Source organism: Psittacula echo, assembly GCF_963264785.1.
Source record: "Psittacula echo genome assembly, chromosome: 23".
Lineage (NCBI taxonomy): Eukaryota > Metazoa > Chordata > Aves > Psittaciformes > Psittacidae > Psittacula > Psittacula echo.
In genome coordinates, this window is record NC_137748.1 from 3990439 (window position 1) to 4014279 (window position 23841).

At 65.0% G+C, this 23841-nt stretch overlaps 2 protein-coding genes across 2 annotated transcripts; both read right to left on the bottom strand.

Moving 5' to 3' along the window:
• Positions 1–1671: 1671 nt before the first annotated feature.
• On the bottom strand, positions 1672–11265 carry HAP1 (huntingtin associated protein 1; the record flags this gene model as incomplete). The annotated part of the gene is made up of 18 exons (XM_080633268.1): positions 1672–2029; positions 2744–2846; positions 3160–3378; positions 3456–3748; positions 3919–4077; positions 4175–4242; positions 4323–4460; positions 4538–4612; positions 4697–4827; positions 4920–4998; positions 5102–5210; positions 5437–5537; positions 5609–5725; positions 5809–5885; positions 9348–9539; positions 10148–10285; positions 10585–10644; positions 10704–11265. 18 exons carry the CDS (start codon positions 11263–11265, stop codon positions 1672–1674), a joined length of 2979 nt encoding a protein of 992 aa, XP_080489394.1.
• Positions 11266–14110: 2845 nt separating this feature from the next.
• On the bottom strand, positions 14111–20935 carry JUP (junction plakoglobin). Its single transcript, XM_080633667.1, has 14 exons — positions 20707–20935; positions 19192–19445; positions 18526–18764; positions 18000–18201; positions 17718–17862; positions 17343–17446; positions 16324–16662; positions 15827–15982; positions 15576–15695; positions 15280–15430; positions 15073–15194; positions 14820–14859; positions 14357–14525; positions 14111–14218 (listed from the first exon to the last, which is right to left on the bottom strand). The coding sequence occupies exons 1-13, from the start codon at positions 20930–20932 to the stop codon at positions 14380–14382; spliced, it is 2244 nt and encodes a 747-aa protein (XP_080489793.1). The 5' UTR covers positions 20933–20935; the 3' UTR covers positions 14111–14218; positions 14357–14379.
• Between the last annotated feature and the right edge of the window lie 2906 nt (positions 20936–23841).

Genomic DNA, 23841 nt, shown 5'->3' on the forward strand with positions numbered 1-23841 from the left:
GGTGTCCAGAGGATGCTTTTCACATCAGGGCACCCCATGGGTCCCCTTTGCTGCAGCCAAAGCTGTTGGTCCCCTTCCCTCCTCCAGGTCGGTGCCTGAGCAGAGAGTGCCCCAGGTAAGTGCTAATGGGGGGGTTGCCCAGTTTAACCCATTAGCAAGGAGATGGGGTGCACCCCAGCACCCATAGTTGCTTGGCATGAGGTGTCCCCTCCATTCCTAGCCAAGGGAACCCATGTATCTGGCTGGGAATGGCACCCCATGGTCAGCTTGACCCCATCCCTATCCCCAGGGTCTCGATCCTGCAGCTCCTCAAGGAGAACGTGGTGCCATCCCTATGGACATGACACCTCCCTTGGAGCGGCTCTTTGGAAAGGTGGGATCCCAGCGTTGGGCCAGCAGGACACAGCATCCCCCATCCAACCCTGGCCACATCCAGGCCTCCCGTCTGCTTCCAGCATTGAGAACACCGAGGGAAAAATGAACCCCTGATGGAGGGGACTGATTCCCACCCGCTCCCAGCCACAAATAAAGCTTTCCTCCGTGGTTCCACGTCCTCCCTCCATCAGCCCTGTCGGGCGGTGGTTCCCGGGGGTCACCCAGCAAGGCCGGGTGCTGGGGGGTCCTTTGTTCTTTGTGTTTCCTTTGGAGGCAGAAGGGACATTTTCGGGTTTTCCTGGGAAATTCCGCTCTTTGCGGGTTCATCGTTTGAAACCACTGCAGATCAATGGGGTCCTGCGCAGGGGAAAGGGAAAAGGAAGGGAAAAGGGAAAAGGGAAAGGGAAAGGGATGGGAAGCGTCCCTATCCTGATCCTCGCCGCCGGCTCTTACTCGACGCTCCCTTGGCAGGGCAGAGGCTTCATTTGCATATCCCCGCACCGCGCCGGGTGCATTCCTTATATGGCGCGTGACCACGCCCTTACCCTCCTTAGCCCCGCCCCTACCGGGCCTGCCTATCCGTTATCCTGCAGTGCCACCTGCGGGCGGGACTGGGGAGCGCGGGAACCCCGGACAGGAGCGCCCCCCCCCTCGATCCCCACCGGCCCCCCCCACCGTATCCTTCCCATCACACCCCACCTCCTTGCGACCCCCAATCACCCCTTGGGGACCCCCCAGTTCTGTCACCCCCCCACCCACCACGGGGACACCTCTCCCTTGGGACACCCCCCTTACCTCAGCCCCTCCTACAGTCACCCCACACCACATGGACCCCAAAGTGCCCTTTGTCTCCCCACCCCAAACCATAGTGACACCCCAAAGGCTTCCCCATGCCCAACCCCTGCTCCCATGGGGGAGTCACTCTGAAGGCCCAGATCGCTGCTATTGGGTCAGATCATGCTGGGTACCAGTCGGTGGGTGCTGAGTAATTGTATTGGGCATCACTTGTGTTTATTGCTTTCTATTCCCCTTTTAGTTTCGTATTCCCTCTCATTCTTATTTCCCTTATCATTAGTGGTGGTAGCAGTAGAGCTTTGTATCGTACTTTAGTTACTGGACTGTTCTTAACCCACGGGGTTCACATCCTTTCCCTTCTCCCCATCCTTTTAGGAGCGGTGCCGAGTCAAACACAGCACCCCAAGGTGGCAGTGCTGGGGCTGCCCCATTTCCGTCCTCCCAGGGCTGGACCATGAAGACAACGCTTCTCATCCTGAGCCTCCGGGTGCTGCAGTGCCGTCAGGTCAGCGCACCCCGGCCCCCCCTGTACTGTCCCTGGGTGCAGGGCATCTCCCCTCTGGCCACCACCGTGTCCAGCCCCAAGCGCCGCAGCTTCTCCACCAGGTTCAAGCTGAAGATGCTGCTCCGGGATCGGGGTCCCTGCTGCCCCCCGGCCATGGGGAAGGGCCAGGGATGAGCACGGGGGAGCCGGGGGGGCCCTGGCACCGAGGGGAGGATGCCCCGGCCCAGCAGGAGCCTGATGAGTCCCACGGGGGTGCTGGTGGGGCCAGGGCAGCCAGAAGAGAGCTCTGGGCAGGGGCTGCTGAGGTTCAGCCTCTCAAAGGGCCCACAAGAAGGCACAACGGCGTTATACAGACTGGAGGGGAAGAGAGAGGAGAAGAGGGGGTCACTGGGGGGGCCCTGCCTTGGGGGATGCTGCTGCAAATATTGATACAGAGCAGGGCCCCCCTTTCCTTCATGCTCATTCTCCTCACGAACCTCGAGCTGGGGGTGACCCCAACCCTTGCAGCGTTACCCAAGCACCCCAAAGCTCAAGGCACGGTGCTGGGGGGTTACAGCCGTGGTATTCCCCCTCCCCCCCCCCCCCCCCACGCATTCTCTGGGAGCCAGGAGAGAAGGGGCCGGGGCTGCTGCTCCACAACTGTTTTCCAACCATGCAGGGTCTTGTCCAGTGACCTCCAGCTCACACCGGCCCCCAGCGAGCCCCACAGAGGCTCATTAGCGCTAAAGCACCGCTCATTAATTAAGGGGAACGGTCCTGGTGGATGCACAAGTGCCAAGAGGAGGGAAGCAGCGTCCATTGCAAGGAAAGCGACTCCCGGCCAGCACCGGGAGCAAACCCGGCTCTGTCCCAAGGGTGTTCTTCCCATCAAAGGGCTGCAGCGCAGGGGCCGGGGGGGCTGCGCAGCCCCAGGCACAAGCAGCCAGAGGTGGGAGCATCCCAAGCACCGAGCATCGCTCTGTGAGGGGCTCCCAGCACAGAGCACAGGCAGAGGTGAGGAGCAGAGCGTTGGGAGGGGGATCACAGCGGTGCAGGCAGAGCAGGCGGTGGGGGGGCCCCACGCCTTACCTGGGTGTCACCGTGGTGAGCGCGGTGGTGGGGTGGAGGATGTGGCAGGTGGTGATGGTGAAGGTGGACGGGGTCTGGGGAAGGTTGTTAACAGAGAGGAACACTGGAAGGGACAGGAGACACGGGGTTAACGGGGAGGGGGGAAACGACACGGGCAGGGGCGGGATGGAAGAAGCAAAGCTGAGGGTAAGAACTCAGCTCTGAGGACAAGCAGGGACCGGAGCTGACGCATCTCCAGGCCGCGTCCCCCTGCACGCAGCGGGTGCGGGCTCAGCCCACGGGGGCAGCCGCAGGCAGAGCATCCCCGCGGGGCCGGGCGGGCGGCGGGGCCGGGCTGGCGCAGGGGGGTGCGAGGGGCAGGACCGGAGCATCCCGGGGGGGGCCACGTCCCTTCCGAACCCTCGCCCCGCGCTCACCCCCGGGGCGCTCCTTGGCTTTGGCAGGGGTTGAGGTAGGGAGCAGCTGGAAGGAGCCGGCGTCCACGTCGTCCTCCTCCAGGTCGTTGAGGCTGTAAACCTGCTCCTGGTCGATGTCCAACTGTCGGAAGTCTTTGGTGAGCACCCCGGGACGGGGCACCAGGATCCCGCCCAGGTTGGGCCGTGCCAGCTGCTGCCAGTGGTGGAGCGTCACCGAGCCTGGGGGGGACACAGAGCTGAGCCATGGGACCCCTCACGGCACATCCAGCCCCGCAGCGCATCCCTGCATCCCTCACCTTCCAGGGGCTTCACGATCTGCAGCTTGTCGGGCAGGTAGGAGAGGGAGCCGAGGGAGAAGCCGGAGCCGGCGGTGAGCTCCGAGCTGGCAGAGCGGTTGGTACCGGTGGAGACGATGCTGTCGTTGGGGCTGAGGAAGCCGCTGGAGCTGTCCCCGTCCCGCAGCCACAGTTTGCGCTCCCGCTCCGCCTCCAGGGAGGAGCTCTCATCCTCACGGCTCTGCTGCTGCACCGACAGCCGCTGCACCGCGGCCTCCAGGTCCTGCCGGCCCGGCGCTGCCCGCGGCTCTGCTCTGGGCCCCTCGCCCCTGTCGGGAGCACAGCATTAGGGAGCTCATGGCCATGGACGCACACAGCATCCCCCAGTGCTCTGCCAGCCCCAGGCTTGTGGCATCGCTCAATGCTCCATCACCATCAGCACCTCACCGATACCCAGCCAGAGCCCCCTCCCCACGGCACTCACCGGGCACCCTCCAAGTCGGTGCGGGGGGTGCTGCTCCCCATGGAAGGGGCAGTGGAACACGGCTTGGAGCCTGGCGCGTTGTGAGGAGACTCGGAGCAAGACTTGGCTTTGGCCGCCTGGTTCACTGCTTTCACCGTCTCAAAGATGCGCCGGCAGCTCCTGCAAGCAGGAACAGCAGGGATGGATCCTTGAGCCAAGCCCCAAAGGCCACCCCCCCCCCCCCCCGCCAAGGGCCATGAGCCACCAATGCACTCACTTGTAGTCCGAAGAGGAGCTGTCTGCACCCTTCCTCATCATCCCCTTGATCTCAGCTGCCAGCGAGTCCTGGACACAGGGAGAACCAGGGTGAGAGGGGAGAGCAGAGCCCCCCGCTCCCCCAGCCCCCTGTACCCGGCTCAGCTCACCACGGGCAGCAGGCTGGCTGTGCTGTAGCGGCTGATGGTGCTGTTGGGCAGGCTGCGGCTCCGCAGGCTCTTCACCTCCTCCTGCGCCTCCTGCAGCATCCCCCCGCACTCCGTGTACTTCTCCTGCAAGTCCCGGAGCTGCGGGCACAGGCACAGCTCAGACACGGCCCCGGTGGCACCAGGGCAGGACCCAGGACACCCCCGTCCAGGCTCACCTCCATCCGGAGCTGCTGCTGCACCTCCTTCGCCGCAGCCAAGTGCTGCTGGAGCTCCTCCACCTCGGCGCCGTACTGCGGGCAGGAGCGGGCGCTCAGGGACCTGCTCCCTGTGCGTGTCCCCCCCACGGCACGGGCAGGGGGTACCCGGGCACTCACCGCACGGCACTTGTGCTGCAGGTCCACGACCTGCACCAGGAGCTGGCTGATCTCCTCCTGCTGCCGCGCCGTGTCCTCGGCCCTGCGGGCCAGCTCCTCCGAGAGCTGGGCGACCTGCTGGCTGGCTTCGGCTGCAGAGGGCAGGGGGGGTCCATCACTGCCAGGGCTCCCCTTCCCCAGCCCATGCAGCTCCCTCAGCCCGAGCCCCCCAAAGCCCACGTACAGAACTGCTCCACGCAGTCGATCATCAGCTGCTGCTCCTGCTCCTCGTACCGACAGGTCTCGGTTGTGATGTTGTTGGCCTGGGGGAGAGGGTCAGAGGGTCTGAGCAGGACGGGCAGGACCTGCAGCCCCCCCCAGCAGTGAGTGGGGCAGGGGTGGGCACAGCAAAAGGTGCCCCCCAACCTCCATGCGAAGCTTCTGGTTCTCCTCCTCCAGACACTTGAGTTTCTGCTGCAGGGTCTCGTACTGGAAGTACTGCTGCAGGGACAGCGAGGGCTCGGGCCGCTGCAACCTGGGGGCAGCAGGGAGGGCGCTGAGCACCGCAGAGTGGGCAGGATGGGGCTGCCACTGCCCCCAGCTCCCAGCAGGCATCTGCTGTGACCCAGCTCCATGGGGCTGGACCCACGGCTGCTGCTGTAGGAGGGGAAAGAGCAGCAGCCCCGGTGCTACCCCAGGGATGGTGACAGCTCCTGGCCCAATGCCCCAGGATCAGCCCTGGGATAGGGATCCCCACTCACGGCGCAGAGGAGCAGGAGGTGGGCTCGCTCTCCTCTGTTGTAGTGGTGTAGAAGTGGAGCAGATCGTCCCGCATGGAAACCTCATGGCGCAGCTGCGCGATCTGGGATGGGAAAGAGGCATCAGAGCACGGCCATGGGGACTGCATCCCCCCAGGACCCCGGGGGCCGCTACCTCCTCCTTGGCCAGCTCCAGCTGCTCCTCCAGCAGCTCATTGCGCTCGGTCAGGCTCCGGTTCTGCTTCAGCAGGGACTGCCCAATGCGCGCCGCCAGCTCCAGGTCCCGCTCCTTCTGCAAGGGCAGGTCCGGGTCAGCTCCAGCCCGTCCCCTGCTCTGCCCCCTTGGTCCTGCACCCCCAGGTCCCATGGTCGTACCTCCTCCAGCAGGTTGGTGACAGCATCGATGTCGTGGTAGGTCTTGGTGATCCTGGCCACCCGCTCAGCGCACAGGACTGGGGGAGGCGGGCGAAGGGTGAACCCAGCAGCTCAGCAGTGTCCCCCCCCTCTCACCGCTTCCCATCAGTGATCCCCAGGGATGCACATGGGGAGAACGGGAGGTGGCTGCTGCAGGTGGCACAAAGCAGCTCCACCAAAAAGGAGCTTTTATCTGCTTGGCAGCACCAGCCGTGATGCAGAGGGCAGAGATGCACAGGGATGCTCACAGCCAGGTCAGCACCACGGGAAACTGCGTGCTCCCACCTCACCCCCACCGCTGCTGCATCTTGGGATGGCAAAGAAGGATGGTGGCCCCCCCCCCCCTCCCGGTTCTCCCATAGTGCCAGCCCCACCGCAGGGCACACAGATGGGAAGGAGGGATGGGAAGAGGCAGGCAGCAGAGATGGGACCAGAGCCGACACCTCCAGCAAGGAGCAGGCTGGAGTTCCAGTACAAACAGCAGCGGGTGGCACCACGCCGAGACGGGCCCGCAGGCAGCATCCCCTCCAATCTGTCCCCAGCTCCCTCCCCTTCAGTCTCCCCCCCAAGAGCCAGCCCTGCCCTGGGTTTGCCTGCACCCCACGGCTCCTCCCGCTGCTCCCTTCCGATGTTCGACTGCCCCAAGGGCGGGTGCCTCAGTTTCCCCCGGCCTCAGCCCGCATCCCCAGCCGGGCAGACAAAGCGGGTTAACGGGAGGCTCAGCCGCACAAATCCTATTACACCGCCCCAGCTGGGGGGGTTGTGCAGTGGTGTGTGCGTTATCATAGCAATGCTCCCACCCCACACCCCCATCCTCTGCTCCCCACTGCCCCGGGGCGCTGGTCCCCTGCACCCCAGTGGGCACGGACCCCAGCGGGCACATCCATGGGGAGAGGGGACAACCCCAGCCCCAGCTTCATCCCCCTCCCGCACCCCAACAGCAGCTGCTCCCTGCAGGGTCCCCAAGTGCACCTCGTCAGGCCCCCGAGCCGTTAATTGGAAGTAATTAGAGCATGAGCATCGCTGCGGTTTGAGCGAGCGGCGGGCCCGGGCAGGCGCAGGGGGCTGAACGCTGCAAACACGTAAACACCGCCCCAGCGCCGGCCTCATCCAGCGGGGTGCGGTGACCGGGGCGATGCGGGGACCCCCATCCCATGGGCACACAGGGACCTGTCGGGGCCCTTCTCCCTCTGCCTGCTCCCCCGCGGGGACAGCGCCGCAGGGGCTCAGGGCTCCCCCCGGGTCTCAGCGCTGCGAGCGGGGGCTGCGCACCCCGCAGCGGGACGGGAAAGGCACCGCCCGGCGGGGACCCCGCTCCGCTGCCCCGGGCAGGGCCGGCCCGGGCCGCCCTCACCTTCCTCCAGCTCCCGGGCGATGGGGTCGGTGCTGCCGCCCCGCTCCGCGCTCCCGTTGCGCTCGTCGTAGGCAGCGGGGCTGCTCCAGATCTCCATCGCGCTGCGCAGAACCGTGCCCCCCGCGCAGCGCTGCGCGGCGCAGCTCGCCCCTATTTATGGTCCGGGCTGCGCGCACCTGCCCGGGCGCGTCCCACCCACCGCGATCGCGACCGAGAGCGGGGCAGGGGGCGGAGCTGGAGGGGCCGGTGGGGGGGGGTGTCAGGGCTGCCCTTTCCTGGCCGATCCCTTTGGATCGGGTCGCAGCGGCTGCTGCTCCCCCGGGGTACCCTGGGGACCCATCAGGACAATCCCAGGGGTACCGGTGCCGCTGGCGATGTGTCCCACCTCCAGCCCCTACCCCGTGGGTGAGGGGGGATCTGGGCACAGGGGTCCCCATGGATGTGGTCGTGGAGGGTTCGCTGGTCCCTTTGCAGGGCTGACTCGATGGGGTCATGCAGCTTCTGCCCCTTAGGAGGGGCGAGGGGAGGTTTTGGGTCCTTCATCCAAACCCCAGCCTGTGCAGGGCTGGGGGTCCCGGGTACCACAGCGCAGCCTTTGCCTGCCCAGCCTTGCTCTTCTCCCCTCAGGCCTGGGTGCTTCACCATCACCTGCACGGTCACCACAGACCCTGCACGGTGCCCAGGGCAGTGCTGGGCCCTGCTGGGTCCCTGAGCTGGGAAAGGGCTTTTCCACCCCTCAGCACCTCCCTACCCCGAGCCTGGGCTGGCACGAGCCTGGCTCTGTGCCCCACGCTGGAGCCCCCATTGCCAGCCCCACAACCACGACCAGCGCGGAAGCAGGAGCTGAATAAATCATGGGCTGAATTATGGAGGAGCAGCCCTGCACGTACGCAGGCCCCAGGGGCGGGAGGGCTGCGGCGAGGCCCACACAGCACCACGGCCCCACGGCTCAGCCTGATGCTGGTAATGCCAACATGCGCACGGCCTTGCTCCAGTGCCATTCCTCATTAGCACCAAACTCATTGATGAGTCAATGAGGCTGGGGCTGGAGCTGCCCCTCCTCATCCCATGATGCCTTTTCCTGCCTCCCGGACTCCCCCCCATCCGCTGCCCCAAAACACGTCCTGCCACAACCCTCCTGCAGCCGGGGCCAGAGCCGGGTACCCTCAGCCCCAGCATCTCCCTCCTCACACCAGGGTCTCCCCCAGTGAGGGCAGGGCCCCAGCAGCAAACCAGGGCACCCACCGAGGGACCCCAAGGACACTGCAGGGTCTCCTGGCCAGGCAGGAGCTGCTTCTTCCTAATCCCCAGCGCCAGGATTGGCTCCTCGGGGCAGGTCCCCCGTGTCTGTGCGCAAGCAGATTACAGGGGGCTATTTCTGACGGCAGCTTAAAGGTTTGGGTAAAGGGATGAGGCAGAGCCAGCCCCTGCCACAGCAGCGCTGGAGCCAGCGAGAAACGTGACCGCCGGCCCATGGCTGTCCCCGCATCCTGCTCCCTGCCCCGTGGCGCGTAAATGGGCTTTGGGGCTCAATCCCTCCCTGGGTTGGGGGGTGCTGGTGTCTGGGGGGGCTGCACCCGGCGGCACAGGGAGGGGAGCAGATGGACGGGGAATGCTGGAGCCAGGGCAGGGCACGATGGGGGGTTTATCCCCAGCCTGTAGCAGACGGGGGGGGGGGAACGGGGCCAGGGCCTCAGCCCCATCTGTCTCCCACTGCCCCACATCCAGCCCCTCGCTCTAATCCTGTCCCCGCCGCACGTAGGCCAGAGGCAGAAGGGAAGCAGAGATCATCCATCAGTGCCCCACGGCGAGCAGTGACCGTGGAGCATCGCCCCTGCCCTCCATGGGGGCTGTGGGTGCTCCCCCCCCCGAGTTTCTCACCCCCTTCAGCGGCTCGCAGCAGCGCTGGGGGCACCGGTGACGCCTCTGCCACCCCTGTCCCCCCCCATGGCACAGCGAGGGGGGGAGCGGGGACGTGCAGGGGGTCCCGGGGTACCCGGAGCCGCCCCCAGAGCATCCGGCTTGGCCCGGCAGAAGCCGCTCCCGGAATTAGCGCGGGATGTTCCTGGTGAGGAAATCCAGCTCCGCAATCCCGTTATCCCGTTAGCGGCGATTAGCGCCGCTGCTGCCCTGACCCCGCACTCACTGAAGTACCGCAGCGTCTCCTCCATCTGCCGGGGCGTGAGCGGGGCCGCGGGCTCCGGGGGGCCGGGGGGGGCACGGAGCCAGTCCTCGTGGTCGTAGCCGAAGACGGTGTCGGCCCGCAGCGTGTAGCGGGGCAGCGGCTCCCGCAGGAGGCTGCTGAGCTCCACCTCGGGGGCATCGCCGCTGCACAGCTCTGGGGACACCGGGCACGGCTTCAGCCGGGGGGGGGCACCGGGAACTCCTCTGACCTCAAGGCTTGGGGCTGGAGCCACCGGATGGGTCCGTCCCCAAAGACACTCGTGAAGGGACCGGGGGATGGGGGCCCCCCATATGGTGGCAAACAGGGACCCCCCAGGTCTACCCTGCTTCCCCCTCGCTCCCCTGTTCCCCCCCGCTTTCTGCGGGCAGGGTCCTGCTGCCATCTCCTGGCCACGCTCTGCCCAGCAGAGCAGCGCTGGGTTCAGCGGGAGGGGGGATGCTGTGGGGCGAGGGACGCTGGTGGGGGGTGAGGGATGCTGTGGGGTGAGGGATGCTGGTGGGGGGTGAGGGATGCTGTGGGGCGAGGGACGCTGGTGGGGGGTGAGGGATGCTGTGGGGTGAGGGATGCTGGTGGGGGGTGAGGGATGCTGGGGGATGAGGGATGCTGGTGGGGGGTGAGGGATGCTGGGGGGTGAGGGATGCCAGGACGGTGGCTCAGCTCCGGCTACAGACTGGGGGGGACAGGACAAAGGACGACCCCGGAGTTGCCCCAGCTCCTCACCTTCCTCACCCCACTCCCCATCACAACCCGGCTCTACCCACCAGTGATGGTCGCGGCATCGCAGTATCTGCCTGTGGACGTGGGGCTGCTATGGGGCAGGGCAGTGTCGGGGGAGTCTGGGCTGGGCTGGAGGTGGCCGGGGTAAGCCTCTGGTGGGACCGCGGTGTCCAGTTTGGCTGCTGTTACGTGGGGGGGGCCATGGGGAGAAGCTCTTCCCACCCTGGCTCCCCGGAGCAGCACCAGGCAGCAGAGTCCCTCCTGCGGACAAGGAGCCATTAGGGTGATGCTCTGGGGACCAGGGACACATCCTGAACCCCACGCTGGGGGTCCCGTCCCCAAGCACCCTGCCCGCTGGTTAAAGGCTTCCTATGGGCAGCATCTGCCTAAGCGGGGCTTGTGGGGACCTGGACAGCGCAGCCAGGGCCGGGTGTCCCCCCATGGGGACAGGAGGAGCAGCCAGCACCAGGACAGGCCTCACTGCTGCTGAACACGGCGCAGTTCCGGGATGGCGCCGGGTCATCGTACCTGCTCAGCGCCGCTACATGACACGGGGCACTCAGCACCAAAGCAAACACTTGGTCATGTCCGGATCAGCACCAGTGCCGGAGGGGGGAGAGGATGCTCTGAAGGGATGGGGCAGGAGCCTGTTCCCCTCCCCGGGCTCGCTGCCGGGTCCCTGCCTGTGGTAGCGGGCAGGGGAAGGAGCCGCGGAGGTGCTCGGCAGCGGGCAGACGCATTGGAGCCTCCGGAGCCCCACCTCGGAGGGCAAAGTTCGGCTGCGAATCTCCTCCCCGTTCCCGCAGGATGCGGAGCCGGGACCTGCCGCGCTGCCCCGGGCAGGGCTGGGCAGCGCCCGCGGCCGCCCCGTCCCAACCATAAACACATCACGGGACAGGCCATAAACCAGCACGTTCCTGCCCCCTTCAGCGCCCCGGCTCCGGCTGCAGCCGCTGCGGGCACCGCTGTGCCCGGCTGGGAGCCCCGTGCCCCATCTCCACCCCTGCTCCCCACAGCAGGGCCGTGCCAGGGCATCGCTGGTGCCTCTGCAGCGCCCAAACCCTGCACCTCCCGTCCCGGCACACGGCGCAGCCGGGAGGCAGCACCGACACCCCCGAGCACGCCCGTAGCCCCAGTCTCTGCCCCAGAGCACTGGAACCATCGGACGAAGATGGCTCAATCTGCTCAAGGAACAGATCCTCAGCCCCAGACCCGCAGACCCCCCCCATTGCCCGCAGCGCAGGATGGGACCCACCGTGCTGCGGTGCTGCCGCTGCCCGCGCTGGCTCCGGGGATGGAGCCCGGTGTGAGTCAGCGCGGGGCCGGGGCTGCCAGAGCCCTGCGTCTGCTCTTGGCCCCTCTCCTGCACTCATTGTCTGTGCCCAGGGAAAGCCGGGTCCGGACCCGTGCGAGCAGCTCCCATCGCACCCGGACCCTGCGCTTCGGCTGATGCGGGACCTGCCCCATGGGAGCGGGTGGGAGCAGCAGGACGGTGGTGCCAGGGCAGCAGCGGGAGCGGCAGGGCCCGGGTCAGGGTACAGGGGCAAACCTGAGCCCGGTGCCCTCTGCCCGGTGCCATCGTGCGGCTCCTGCCCTGCACGTCCCTGCCCGTGCAGCCGGGGGTGGCTTCATCCCATGGCTGGGATGGGGATCGCTGCCATCCTGCCCTGCTCCAGCCCAGGGGATGTCCCCAGGGGGGTCCTTGTGGAGCCCCCCCGAGCTGGGAACATCCCTTGAAGTCACAGACATGGCCAGGATGTGGCTCCCGCAGTGCTGGGGGCTCAGCAATGGGTCTCTCCCTGCACTCAAGGCCATCAGGGGTGGATCCTGCCCTGCTCGTCCTGACGCTGCCCGGCTGGAACGGGCCCAGTTCTGCTGTGATCCCCCCAGCCCCGGGTGCTCTGTGCCTGCCACAGCCCTCACTGGGGCTGCCCGCACCGTGGGATGCTCCTTGTGCCCAAGGGCTGCATCCTCAGCTCCCTTCTCCCTGCAGAAATGCCCTCCGCAGCCCCAGCCTCTTCCGCGAAGCAGGAAAACCCTCCCCGCTCCCACGCTGACTTCCTGGTTCAGGCACTGGGGAAGATGGAGCACGGCCACATCCCGGCTCCTGCGGCCAAACCCCTCTGTAGCTGCGGCCAACCCACTCTGGGGATCCCGGTCCAGCCACAGGCCCCCAACCGCTCACTCCAAGGGAGCTGGAAACACAATGGGCTCTTAAGGAAACCCCTTCAAGGTGTCAGAGCCCCCAAGTGGGAGTGGGGCCATGGAGGTCTCAGCACCTGCCCCATTGAGAAGACCCCAGGGTTCGAGGGGCACATCCGTGCCCATGGCCCCGGGAGGAGCTGGGACCCCACGGCCGTGCCCTGAGGATGCTGCAGGACCCGGTCCCTCCCGGGGCAGGTGCTCGGTGTCCTGCTCCCCCTGCACAGGGACCGGTTCCTGTTGTCACTCCTCCAGCTCCTGTTCTGGCAGCGGCTCCCTGATCCCAGCCTTGTCCCGAAGCTGCCTCCGGCCCCGCTGCCCTCCGGAAGCGCGCTCGGCTCTGCCCGGGAAGCAGCTGCCGTGCTCCTCATCCCTACGGCAGGGCCAGGGCAGGAAGCGCGGCCGCATCCCTCCTGCTCCAGGGCTTGGCTGCGCCGCGGGGCTGAGCTCAGCACAGGATGTTCCCTGAGCCATGGGACAGGGATGGAGCCGGCCCCGCTCCCCGGAGCGGCTCCTGCTCTGTCCCTGCTGCAGCCGGGACTGAGCATGGCAGAGCACAACGGGCCTGCCTCAGCCCTCCGTGTCCTGCTGTGCCTTGTGCAGCATCCACCTCCCAGCAAGATCCCTCCTGGCACAGGCGACGCTTCCCATTGCGCTCCTGGGCACGGCTGAGCCAAGAGCATTTCCTCCGCCATCTGCTCCCGTGCTGGGCAGGAGGCAGCCCCGGTTGATGGAGGCAATGCCACCGTTCACCTGCCCTCTCTTACGGCTCCATCCCGGCTCCGCTCCAGCACTCAGCACAGCCCAATCCTGACCAGCACCTCAGTAAAGAGGAGATGCTGGTGATGCTGCCTAACGAGCACGAGTCTTAATTACAGGGAGGTTTCAGAGATGCCTGGTGATGGGCATGGGGCTGCGAGGGGTGACCTGTGCCTTGCTGAGCATCATCCTCAGCCACCACCTGAAAATTGGGCCAGGCAAAGCGGGTGCAAAGCACAGAATGAGCTCCCACAAGGAAGGTGCTGGGCACCCCAATGGGACTCAGGGACAGAAGAACAGGCTCAGGGCACCACGGGGCTGGGGGGGGTTCTTTTATTTCTTGCTTTGGTCTATACAAAAACAACTTACAGAAATAATAAACTCTTCCATTCCTGCACCACGCTCCTGTAACCGTCCATCCCCTTCTGGTCGAAGCGTTAAACCACCATCTAGAGCCTCTTTAGCACATGTGTTAGAGAAGGGAGGGGGCGACAGGAACACACCACTCACCAAAAAGAAGGGAAACGGGTTAAAATGTGCAACAGAGATCAGTAACAAGGACACGGTTCCTAATGCTGGATCACTCCTATACGGGTACTGGGGGGGGATAGGCAGGTACAGAGTCAGCTCCCCAATGGCTGATGGGAAAGAGACATCCCGATGGCTAAAACGAAGGTCCTGGGACAGGGCACGCTTTGCTTTCAGCAAACTGGGTTGGCCTGATTTGAGTTGGGGTTCGCAGAGAGCAAAGGGTTTTCCTCCAACACCAACACGCGGAACAAGCAGTGGGGGGGGGTGTTGGAAAGCACAAAGTTAAAGGTGGCAAAAGCCATTGGCACCATATTAAAAATACAACGGAACCCTCTATTCATAGAAAAAGACTATTGTGGCAACGCAAGGGCGCAAACGGGGCAGGGCTTGGGGGTCTTAAAGCTTCAAAAACAGTATCTCGGATGCTGGATGCGGCAGTGGGTGCGCGAGGAGGTCCCAGGGGGAAAGGACCTTCCCCGCAGCCCCACAGCGAAGGAAAGACATCGAAAACCAAAGCCTCTGGTGGGAATGGAAAAGTTTTGTCTTCTCAGGCACTTCTGTCTCCCAAGTCCTTCTTGCAGACGCTCAGCCTGGGGCCACTCTCTTCTGTACGGAGAAAACACCTGCACGGGGCAGGGAGAGCTCCTGTTATTGAGCTGAGAGGGGAACCTGGTGGCCACCAAAGCCCATGGGACAATGGGGATGCCGACCCCATTGGCACCAGGGACCCCACGGCCCTGCCATGCACACGGCAGCGGTACCTGGTGCGGGGCTGCGGGGCGCGTTAGGCCAGCATGTGGTCAGCAAAGGGCGCTCGGATGCCGTCGCTGTAGGCGTCCATGGGGTAGTCCCCATCCATGTCCATGTGCATGTCGATGGGGTCCAGGGGGATGTCACCAGAGTACATGGGGCGATAGCCAGGGTCCAGCTCTGCGGGAAGGGATGTGGCAACCTCAGCTCCCATCAGTGAGGGGCTTTCTCCAGAGCCCAGACCCCATCCTGGTCCCCCTGCCTGCAGCGTCCACAAGGGACACAAGTGCCACCGACCGCCCCAAACGCCAGGGCCAGCATCCTGCTGAGCATCCCCAGCAGGCCAGGCTGGTGCTTTACCAGCAGCCACCCACGAAAGGGTTTAAAACCAGCCTGGTTTGGTGAGAGGAGGCAAATGCCCCACCAGAGCACAGCCATGGGGGGCCCCGCAGGAAGAGCCAGCGTCACACTCACCATCTGAGTAGGGCTCGTTGATGGGGATCATGCTCTGAGCCTACAAGAGAAGGGGACACAAGTGAAGGGGGATTCATGTTCACGTGTGCACAATGCCCAGCCCCATGCCAGGGAGCACTCAGGGCTGCTGGATCGCTGAGGACGCAGCCCATCCACCCCGCACCCCCTTTTCCAGTCGCTCCCATCCAAGGTTGGCTGCTGGAGCCGGGACTGGTCCATCCCGAGGGAAAAGGGCTCCCTGGGGGATGCTCACCGCCTCCCAGGCCGCCGGGTCGTGCTTGAAGAGGGAGTTGGTGAGCTCCACGGAGACACGCTTCCTGTAGTCGGGGTTCTTGTCCTCGGAGATGCGGAAGAGCACGGCAGCAGCATAGGTGGCTGCAGGGCAAGAGCAGCAGCCTCAGCACCCTAAAGCACCAGGAGCTGGGCTGATACCCGGCAGCACGGAGCCCCCGGCACTCACCCGTCCCCTCGTTCCTGGAGTGCAGCAGCTCCATGAGGGGAGCTGAGGCCCCCTCAGCATCGATGGCATCTGCTGCCTCCTTGTCCTGCGCCAGCTCGCACAGCACCCCGGCCGCCACGCGCTGGATGTTCTCCACCGGCGAGTAGAGGAGCTGCCGGGGTTGACGAACACCAACATGAGGTGAAGCAGCCAGCGGGGAGCCGCCTGCCCCTGATGTGCTCTGACACGGGCAGCACTGACAGCGAGCACTGGGGGCCCTGGGTGGGTGGGAGCCCCCCTGTCCCCCAGCCCCTGACCTGCACGAACAGAGGGATGGTGTTGAGGCGGAAGATCTCCATGCGGTTCATGGGGTCCCGGGCCAGGATGTGCAGTGCCCCTGTGCATCCCTCCACGATCTCTTCCATCTTCACTCCATCCTGCCACGGGACAAGTGCTCAGCCAGGGCCTTGGAGCAGCCGGAGCAGAACCAGCGCCAGGGCCCAAGCCCCCTGAGCATGAGCCCCCCCCCGGGATGGGGTGGTTTTGGGGGGGGCAGAGGGGGTCTCACCGTGTAGGGCTGCTGCGTGCCGGCGGCCACGTGCCGCTGGGCATCCTGGTGAGCCTTGACCAGCAGCTGGACCAGGCGCGGGATGACGGCGGCTTCCTGCAGCGGGGCATGGTTGGCCGGGCACAGGGCCAGGTTGCGGATCAGGCCTATGGTAGCCTGGAGGAGAAGAGAGGGGAGGGAAGAGAGATGGATCTCAACCATGGGTCAGGGCAGCGTGTGCTTCCCATTGGAACCCATCAGCACGGAGCCTCCTCCTTGCTCATCCCACCCCATCCTCCTCCATGGCACAGACTGACTTCAGCTTCCTCCCACCGGGGCGAGTATTGATCCAACCCAGCAGCCAGCACGAGCCATTTCCTCCATCAGCTGCCATCAAGGATGTGGCTCACCAGTGCCGCATGCAGCCACCTCCGCCCCCTGCACAGCACCAGCCACAGACCCCTCAGCACCACATCCCACCACAGAGCAGCAGCCCGCGGCCACCTCGAGCCCCTCACCTTGACCAGTGGCCACTGGTTGGGCTGGTTGAGGAGCTTGACGATGGCGGGGATGCCGTAGTTGAGCCGCACCGAGTTCTGCGCCATCTCGGCCTCGGGGTGCCGGCTGGTGAGGTGCCGCAGCGCGCACACGGCCGGCTCGGTGATGTCCTCCTTGTCACCCGCCCGCAGGATGGTGTGGATCAGGGCTTCCACCCCGTTCGACTGCGTCACCAGGGTCTTGTTCTTGCTGTTGTTGCAGGTCAGGTTGGAGAGGGTGCCGGTGGCACAGGTCAGCACGTTCACGTCGTCGGAGCTCAGCTGGTTCACCAGGATCTTGAGGACCCCGTCCAGGCCCTCCTGCGGGAGCAGGGATGGGAGGTTGGAGCAGCCTCTGCAGTGGATGCGGGCTCTCATCCAGGCGTGGGGAGCCAGAGCTGCACCGCAGCACCCCATGGACCGGAGCAGGCAGTGATGGAGGAGATGCAGCGCTTGCACCTCCCGGTCCCCCCAGCTGCTTGCCCGCGGTGCCGGCACCGTGAGCAGCCGGCGCGCCCGGCACGCGCTGCTCCACTTGGGAATTCAATGTCTCCAGCAGCGTTTCCCTTTGGGAGCTGCAAACACTGCATCCCCGGGTGACCCGGTCCCAGCCCCGCCGCAGGCAGGGGCAGGAAGGAGTTAAAGGCTCCACGTCCCCCCTCCGCAGCAGAGCGGGGCTGGTTCTGCGCCAGCACAAATAGTTTCCAGGCTGCATCAGGCTCTAATCTGCCCGGAGGAGCCCCAGCAGCTGGGGATCGCATCAGGAGGCAGCAATGGGCTGCGAGAGCAGGGCTCAGGGTCACCCTCACCCGGCTCCCCGTGGGCACAGCCACCTCCACAGCAGCTCCTTGGGCAGCTCCAAGTGGGCGGCTGGGGTGCAAGGCAGAGCCAGCACCAGCCCTGGCGATGCCCCCCCAAGTGTGTGATAAACTGGGGTGCCCTTGGCAGCAGCAGCCCCCAGACTGGGCGCTGGGGCACAAGGCAGGGTCCCGCAGACTCACCTGCTTGGTGGCCACATCAGACAGGTTCCGCAGGGTCCAGAGGCAGTTCTGGACCAGCCTGGGGCTGGAGCTGGTGAGGTGCTTGCCCAGCGCCTGCATGCCGCCTGCCAGGGAGGAGACCCCACCGTGAACACCCAAAGGAGAAGGGGGAGGCAATGGGTCTGCATGGCAAGAGCAGCCCACGAGGGATGCCTCTAATGTGTGATGCAGCCTCATGGGTTAGCAGAGGCTAAACACAGCGCAGGGAGGCAGCTCCCAGCCAGCCAGGCCAGATCCTGCTCGCACACAGTGCCAGGAGAACACTTCGGCAGCCGTTCAGAGCATCACCCTGCCATCACCCCCCTCCTCCTGCCCGATACCGGCAGCCCCTCTTACCAGCCTCAACGATAGCGGGCTTGTTGCTGGGACACACCGAGAGCACCTTCAGCACCCGGCTCGTGGTCCAGAGCAGCTTCTCGTAGTTGTAGCTGCGCATGATCTGCACCAGGGCCTGGGGGCCTCCGTTGGCCAGGATTATCAGCTGCAAGACACGCACCATGGGCAGGGTGAGGCCATGCATTGCCATCACCCCTGGGGTCCTTTGCCCCATGACAGCAGACATCAGCCTGCAGGGAGCAAGGATGGGCAACCTCCCCGCTCCTCCCTCCCGTGCCCCACCTTGCTCTCCTGGTTGCCGTAGGCGAGGAGCTGAAGGCAGTCGGTGGTGATGGCCAGGAACTTGGGGTTGTTCTTGTTGAGCAGAGGAACCATCTTCTGCAAGCCGTCGGCCAGGCGCACGGCCATCTTGGCCCCTTCCTGGTACAGCAGCAGGTTGTGCAGGGTGGTGATGGCGTAGAAGAGGACCGACTCGACCGGCGAGCTGCAGGCAGCAGCGTCAGCTCAGCACAGCCCCGGCTCCCACCCAGCGCCCTCCAGCAGCGCCCGATGGGAGCGAGGCCACTGCGTCACGGACACATCCTCCAGAGCACAGAGTGAGCCCCATCCCTATGGACAAGGCGATGGAGGGGCTGCTCCCCTCCTCCTGCCGCCACACAGGCTCCAAATGCAGAAACCCCTGGGGCTCCCAGAGGCTGAAAGGCTCCAGGTCTCCCATTCCCTTGGTTTTGGTGCAAGCAGGAGCCCTCCCCTCCTCTACTCCCAGCCCACAGGGGACCTCTTGTGCTCCCGACCAGCAGCCTCCTACCTCAGCATCCTGACGAGGGCCGGGATGCCGCCGGACTTGAAGATGGAGAGCAGGCCCTCGCGGTGGTGCGAGAGGTTGTGCAGGATGCTGGTGGTGCAGCGCGCCGTGTCCAGGTCGCTGGTGCTCTGCATGGTGCGCACCACGGCCGCCACGATCTGCGGCGACTGCATCAGGGCACGGCGCGAAGCCTCCTTCTTGGAGAGCTGGTTCACGATCATGGCTGCTTTGCTGACAACCACCTGCGGGGGAGAAGCTGCTGGTGGGAAGGGGTCCCACTGCTGCCCATCACCGCAGGGACAGGAGGGATCCGTGGGCATCGTGGTGCTGGAGCAGCAGCACCGGCACGGATGGAGATTGCTGGTTTTAACAGCGCTCATCCACGCTGCCCCAGGAGCCACGCTGCCGTGCGCAGCACATGGAGGCTCCACGCAGCACCAGCGTGCTGCAGGGATGGGCTGCAGCACCGAGAGCCGGTGTCTGTGCAAGGCCAGGGCAGCAGAGCTGCATCCGAGCAGCAAGGACGGGCTGTGAGGAGATGCACGTGGACAGAGCTGGGCTCCATCCTTCTGCGGGGTGGAGGCAACGGCAGAGCTCTGCCAAGGAGCCCCATGAGGACGGGAGCTCCTCCGTGCTGGGAGACCGGCGCCAGCAAAGCTGCTTCCTTACCGGGTCCTCATCGTTGAGCAGCTTGGTGAGCTCGGGGATGGCGCGCGTGGCCAGCTCGGCATCATCCTGGTAGTTGATGAGGTGCACGATGGCCGATTTCAGCATCTGCGAGGGCTCGGCCAGGCGCTGCACGTTGGTCTGCTGCCCCTCGAGCTGCGTGCTGATGAGCAGCGAGCGGTCCTCCACCGTCTCCGGGTACATGGCGGCACGGACGCGCTGCGCCCGGGTCATGGCCAGCTGAGCCTCCATGTCCGCTGCGAGGGCAAGGAGCAGAGCGTTAGAGCCGGGCTCTCCCATCAGTGCTTCCCCATCTCGATGCGCTGAGCAGCAGCACCGCCGCAAGGAGCTGGTGCTTCAAAGCGTGCAGAGATAGGGCAGCACGGAGGTAACACAGCGCTCAATCAGGCAGCGTGAGGAGGCACTCGTCTCACAGGGCCCATTCATTGAAGAAATTAAGGATATTTGCAACTTGGACAAGCTGGCACCAGGAACACCTCCTGTGTGAAGACAGGCTGAGAAAGTTGGGGCTGTTCAGCCTGGAGAAGAGAAGGCTGCGTGGAGACCTCAGAGCAGCTTCCAGTATCTGAACGGGGGCTACAAGGGTGCTGGGGATGGACTCTTCATCAGGGACTGTAGTGACAGGACAAGGGGTAACGGGTTCAAACTGAAACAGGGGAAGTTTAGATTGGATCTAAGGAAGAAATTCTTTACTGAGAGGGTGCTGAGGCACTGGAATGGGTTGCCCAGGGAAGTTGTGAATGCTCCATCCTTGGCAGTGTTCAAGGCCAGGTTGGACAAAGCCTTGGGTGCCATGGTTTAGTGTGAGGTGTCCCTGCCCATGGCAGGGGGGTTGGAACTGGATGATCTTAAGGTCCCTTCCGACCCTACTCTATGATTCTGTGATTAGGAGGAGGACACAAAGGCCTTCCCTGTTACACTGTGATAAGAGTGACCTGTGCAGCAGGGATGCTGCAGCAGTGTCCCCATCACTGCGGCACAGGTACCACTTGGTCCGCAGGGGAGCCAGTGACCAAACCTCCCATGGCCCATCCCCATAGGGGGTCCACGGAGGCAAACATCCCCTCTTTTATGGGGCAAAGCTGTGGGAAGGAAGCATCTCCCTTAGCTCTGGGGGCTGTGCCTCTGCCTGCTTTGCCCTCGCAGCAGCAGCAGCAGCAGCCAGGCCAAGCAGGCAGCGCTGGAGCACAGCCTGGCAGCTCCGAGCCAGCGCTCCCGCGTGGGCAGCAGAGCAGACGCCGATCCGTGGGCTGGGATCAGCTGTTCCCACCCCGATCCAAGCCGGATGTGTGCGCAGAGCTCAGCGCCGCGGGCTGGCTGCGCGCCACCCCACAGCCTCAGCGCAGGGAAGGGCAGGAGGGAGCAGGTTTTAGGCAGCAGCAGCAGCTCTCGGGGTGTGGAGCAGTGCCCAGAACGAGCAGGGCTCCTGGGGGAGGCGAAGGCAGGCAGGAGCTGAGCAGCCAAAGCCGCAGGCGTGCCCGGTCCCACAGCCCATACCTTGTGCTTGGCTCTGGCTCTGGCTCCCTCCCTGGCAGTAGCTGGTGGTGGTGGTCTTCTTAATGGTGTACTGCTTCCCATAGAGCTCCTCATCGTCCCCGAGGCACTTGCTGCTGACCGAGGGCACCTGGGTGTTGACTCCGGAGTGGATGCCCGAGTCGTAGGTGTAGGTTTGCTGCCACTCCGTCACCTTGATGGGCTGCTCCATCATGTTCATCACCTCCATGGCTGCTCTATGGGGCAGGGAGGGGAGGAGTGAGTCCTGCGGCAGCCCCCAGCCCCACGCAGCCCCAGCAGATGCCAATCTGCCCCCCGCCCGGCGCCGGATGAAAGCAGCGCGGCGATGACGAACCCACAGCTCAGCACTTTGCTGCTCCTGTTCAGACACGAACGCGCCTGGCGCAGCGTCAGCACCGCCTCGGCGGGGAAGGTGTGAGCACAGGGACCCGCAGGCAGGACCCGGCTCCAGCCCCACCGCTTGTACAGAGCGGCTTCAGAGCCAGGAGCTGGTGACAGCCACGCGGCTGCGGCGCCAAGGAGGAAGCAAAACCTTCTTAGAAGCCCTCTGGGATGCTCCTAAATCACCTAAAAATACCCAGGTGAAGCTCTCCTGTGGTCGCTCAGCACCACGAGCACCCGTGGTGCGGCCCCATGCTGTGCTGAGCACCACACCGTGCTGTCAGGACAGGGCAGCTCAGCACATCCCAAACTCAGGGACAAGGCTGCTTTCGAGCAGGGCTGCGTTTCCCTTCTCTTTCCTAAGGAGGACGGCTCCCCGATGAACCCCTGAGCTCACAGGCAGGCGGATGCTGCAGGGCTGTGAGTCACCAGCCCCATATCCAGCCCCCGGCACGGCCAGGAGGGGAGGGATGGGGGCGGACACAGACAGCACCATCCAGCCCCACAGCGGGATTCCTGCCCCTTCCTTCGGCGGCGCAAGGGTGGGGATGACTCAGAGTTTCAGAGGCGAGATAAGCTTGAAGGGAGCAGCTGCACCCGGCCGCGCTTCCCAACAGGCGTAATTACCACCTCCACCAGCTCTGATTCATGCAGCAACCCGGACCGGGGCAGCCACGCGGCCCTGGATGCGCTCCAGACCTCGGGACCAGCCGGGCCGGTGCGGCAGCCTCGGGCCCTAGCACCCTGCTTGGGGTTGGAAGGGGAAGGGGTTGAGCCCCCCCAGCAGCCCCCCGCCACCCATCAGCTGAGTCAGGGCGTCGGGTGGTGGCCGGGGACGCGGCGTGCGTGGGGCGCGCGGTGGGGCACGGCAGGGCACGGCGCGCACGGGCTTGGCACAGCTCGCCCCAACGCTGCCGGCTGCTCCCAAGGAGGGGCCGAGCTCGCAAGGAAAAACCCCAGCCTGGCACAAACACTGGAGCCAAATCACACACCCCACCGTGAGAGCATCCCACCGTGCGAGCACCTTACATCCTGCTGCACGAGCATCCCGCATCCCACCGTGCGAGCATCCCACCATGAGCGCACCTTACATCCCACTGTGCGAGCATCCCGCATCCCACCGTGCGAGCATCCCACTGTGCGAGCATCCTGCATCCCACCCTGTGAGCATCCCACTGTGCGAGCATCCTGCATCCCACCCTGTGAGCATCCCACTGTGTGAGCATCCTGCATCCCACCACTGCATTCTGCATCCCACCATGTGAGCACCTTGCATCCCACCCTGTGAGCATCCCACAGCCCACCGATGCATTCTGCATCCCACCATGCAAGCACCCTGCATCCAACCCTGCATCCCACCCTGTGAGCATCCCGCATCCCACCATGCGAGCACCTTGTATCCCACCATGAGCATCCCCAGCACCCTCCCCAGCACCACTGCTGCGCCCTGCTCTTGCCAGTTCAGTGTTTTTGAGCTGTCAAGCAGCAATCACAGCCTAAGAACTGCTCTGGCTTTAATGTGCTCTGCATTATGCATGCTCGCAAGGCAGCAGGAGCTGGACCCGCTAATGGAGGCCAGCCAGGGCAGATCATTCCCACGCAGGGTGTGGGCAGGAGCCGGGGTTCCCATTCAGTGCATGACGCCCGTGTCCATTCCCCACCCTGTGCCAGAGCAGGGCTTGGCCAGGAGAGCCCCAGTGCCAAGCTGGGAGTGCCCCAGCACCACACACCCTGTGTGTATTCCAGAGCTGCTGCCTCTGCATTTGGGAGAACAAATCCTCCCATTGGAACGCCCTGGCCGTGGAGGCAGAGCCTCCAAACTATGGGGAAGCCAAAGGAAAGCAATGACAAGCCCTGCCCAAGGAAGCCCAGCGGGCAGGAGAGCACACTGCTGGCACTGGTGGCCTTGGTGCTGCTGCCATCGCATGTCCCAGCCAGGCTGCCCTGAACAGGCTGGGCAAGGGGAGAGCAGAGCCAAGGGCAGGGAAGCTCCTGAAGCACATAGGGGGGTATAAGGACCCCGAGCATCCCCAAAGCCAGAGCAGGGACCCCCAGGCAGCTGGAGGAGGGGAGGCTGTGCCGGCACCACGGGTGGCTGCAGGCATCTGCTCCCCAATACACAGGTATTTGACAGGCTCTTAATTCTCCAAACCTGCGTGAGCCCAGCTCAGACACCGGCTCCTCGCAGCGCCCTGCATTATGCATGAGCCATCCCCCTCCCGTCTGCACCACAGGGACATCAAAAGCCAGCAAAGCTCCTCCGAGCCCAGACACGAGCTCAGGTGATGGGCTCCAGACAAGGAGAGTGGGTCCAAGCTAATGAGCACCGGGTTAGAGCCGTCGGTGCCCTGCAGCAGATGCAGAGGGGGCATAGGGTGGGTGCTGCACAGCACAGGCACGATCCCTCCCCAGGAGGGACCATGGGCACCCCGTTAAATGCAGCACCCATCTTTCCCCTGCAGCATCAGCAAGGTCAGTGGCACCCGAGGTGATGGGGCCAGGGGAGCAAACGCTGGATGCTCCAGCAGCAAACAGTGAGGTTTCCACTGTGTCAAGCATCCTCTGCTCATCACTCAGTGAGGGCCAGACACCCAACATAAGCTTCGCCCCCATGCTCTATAGCAGGGCTCTGTCCTCAGATGCCCTCCCTCCTCCTCAGAGGGATCAGAGGACGCCGGTTGTGCCGGGGCTCACCCGTGATGCTTTTGGTGGTGAATGGATGCAGTGGGGCAGGGC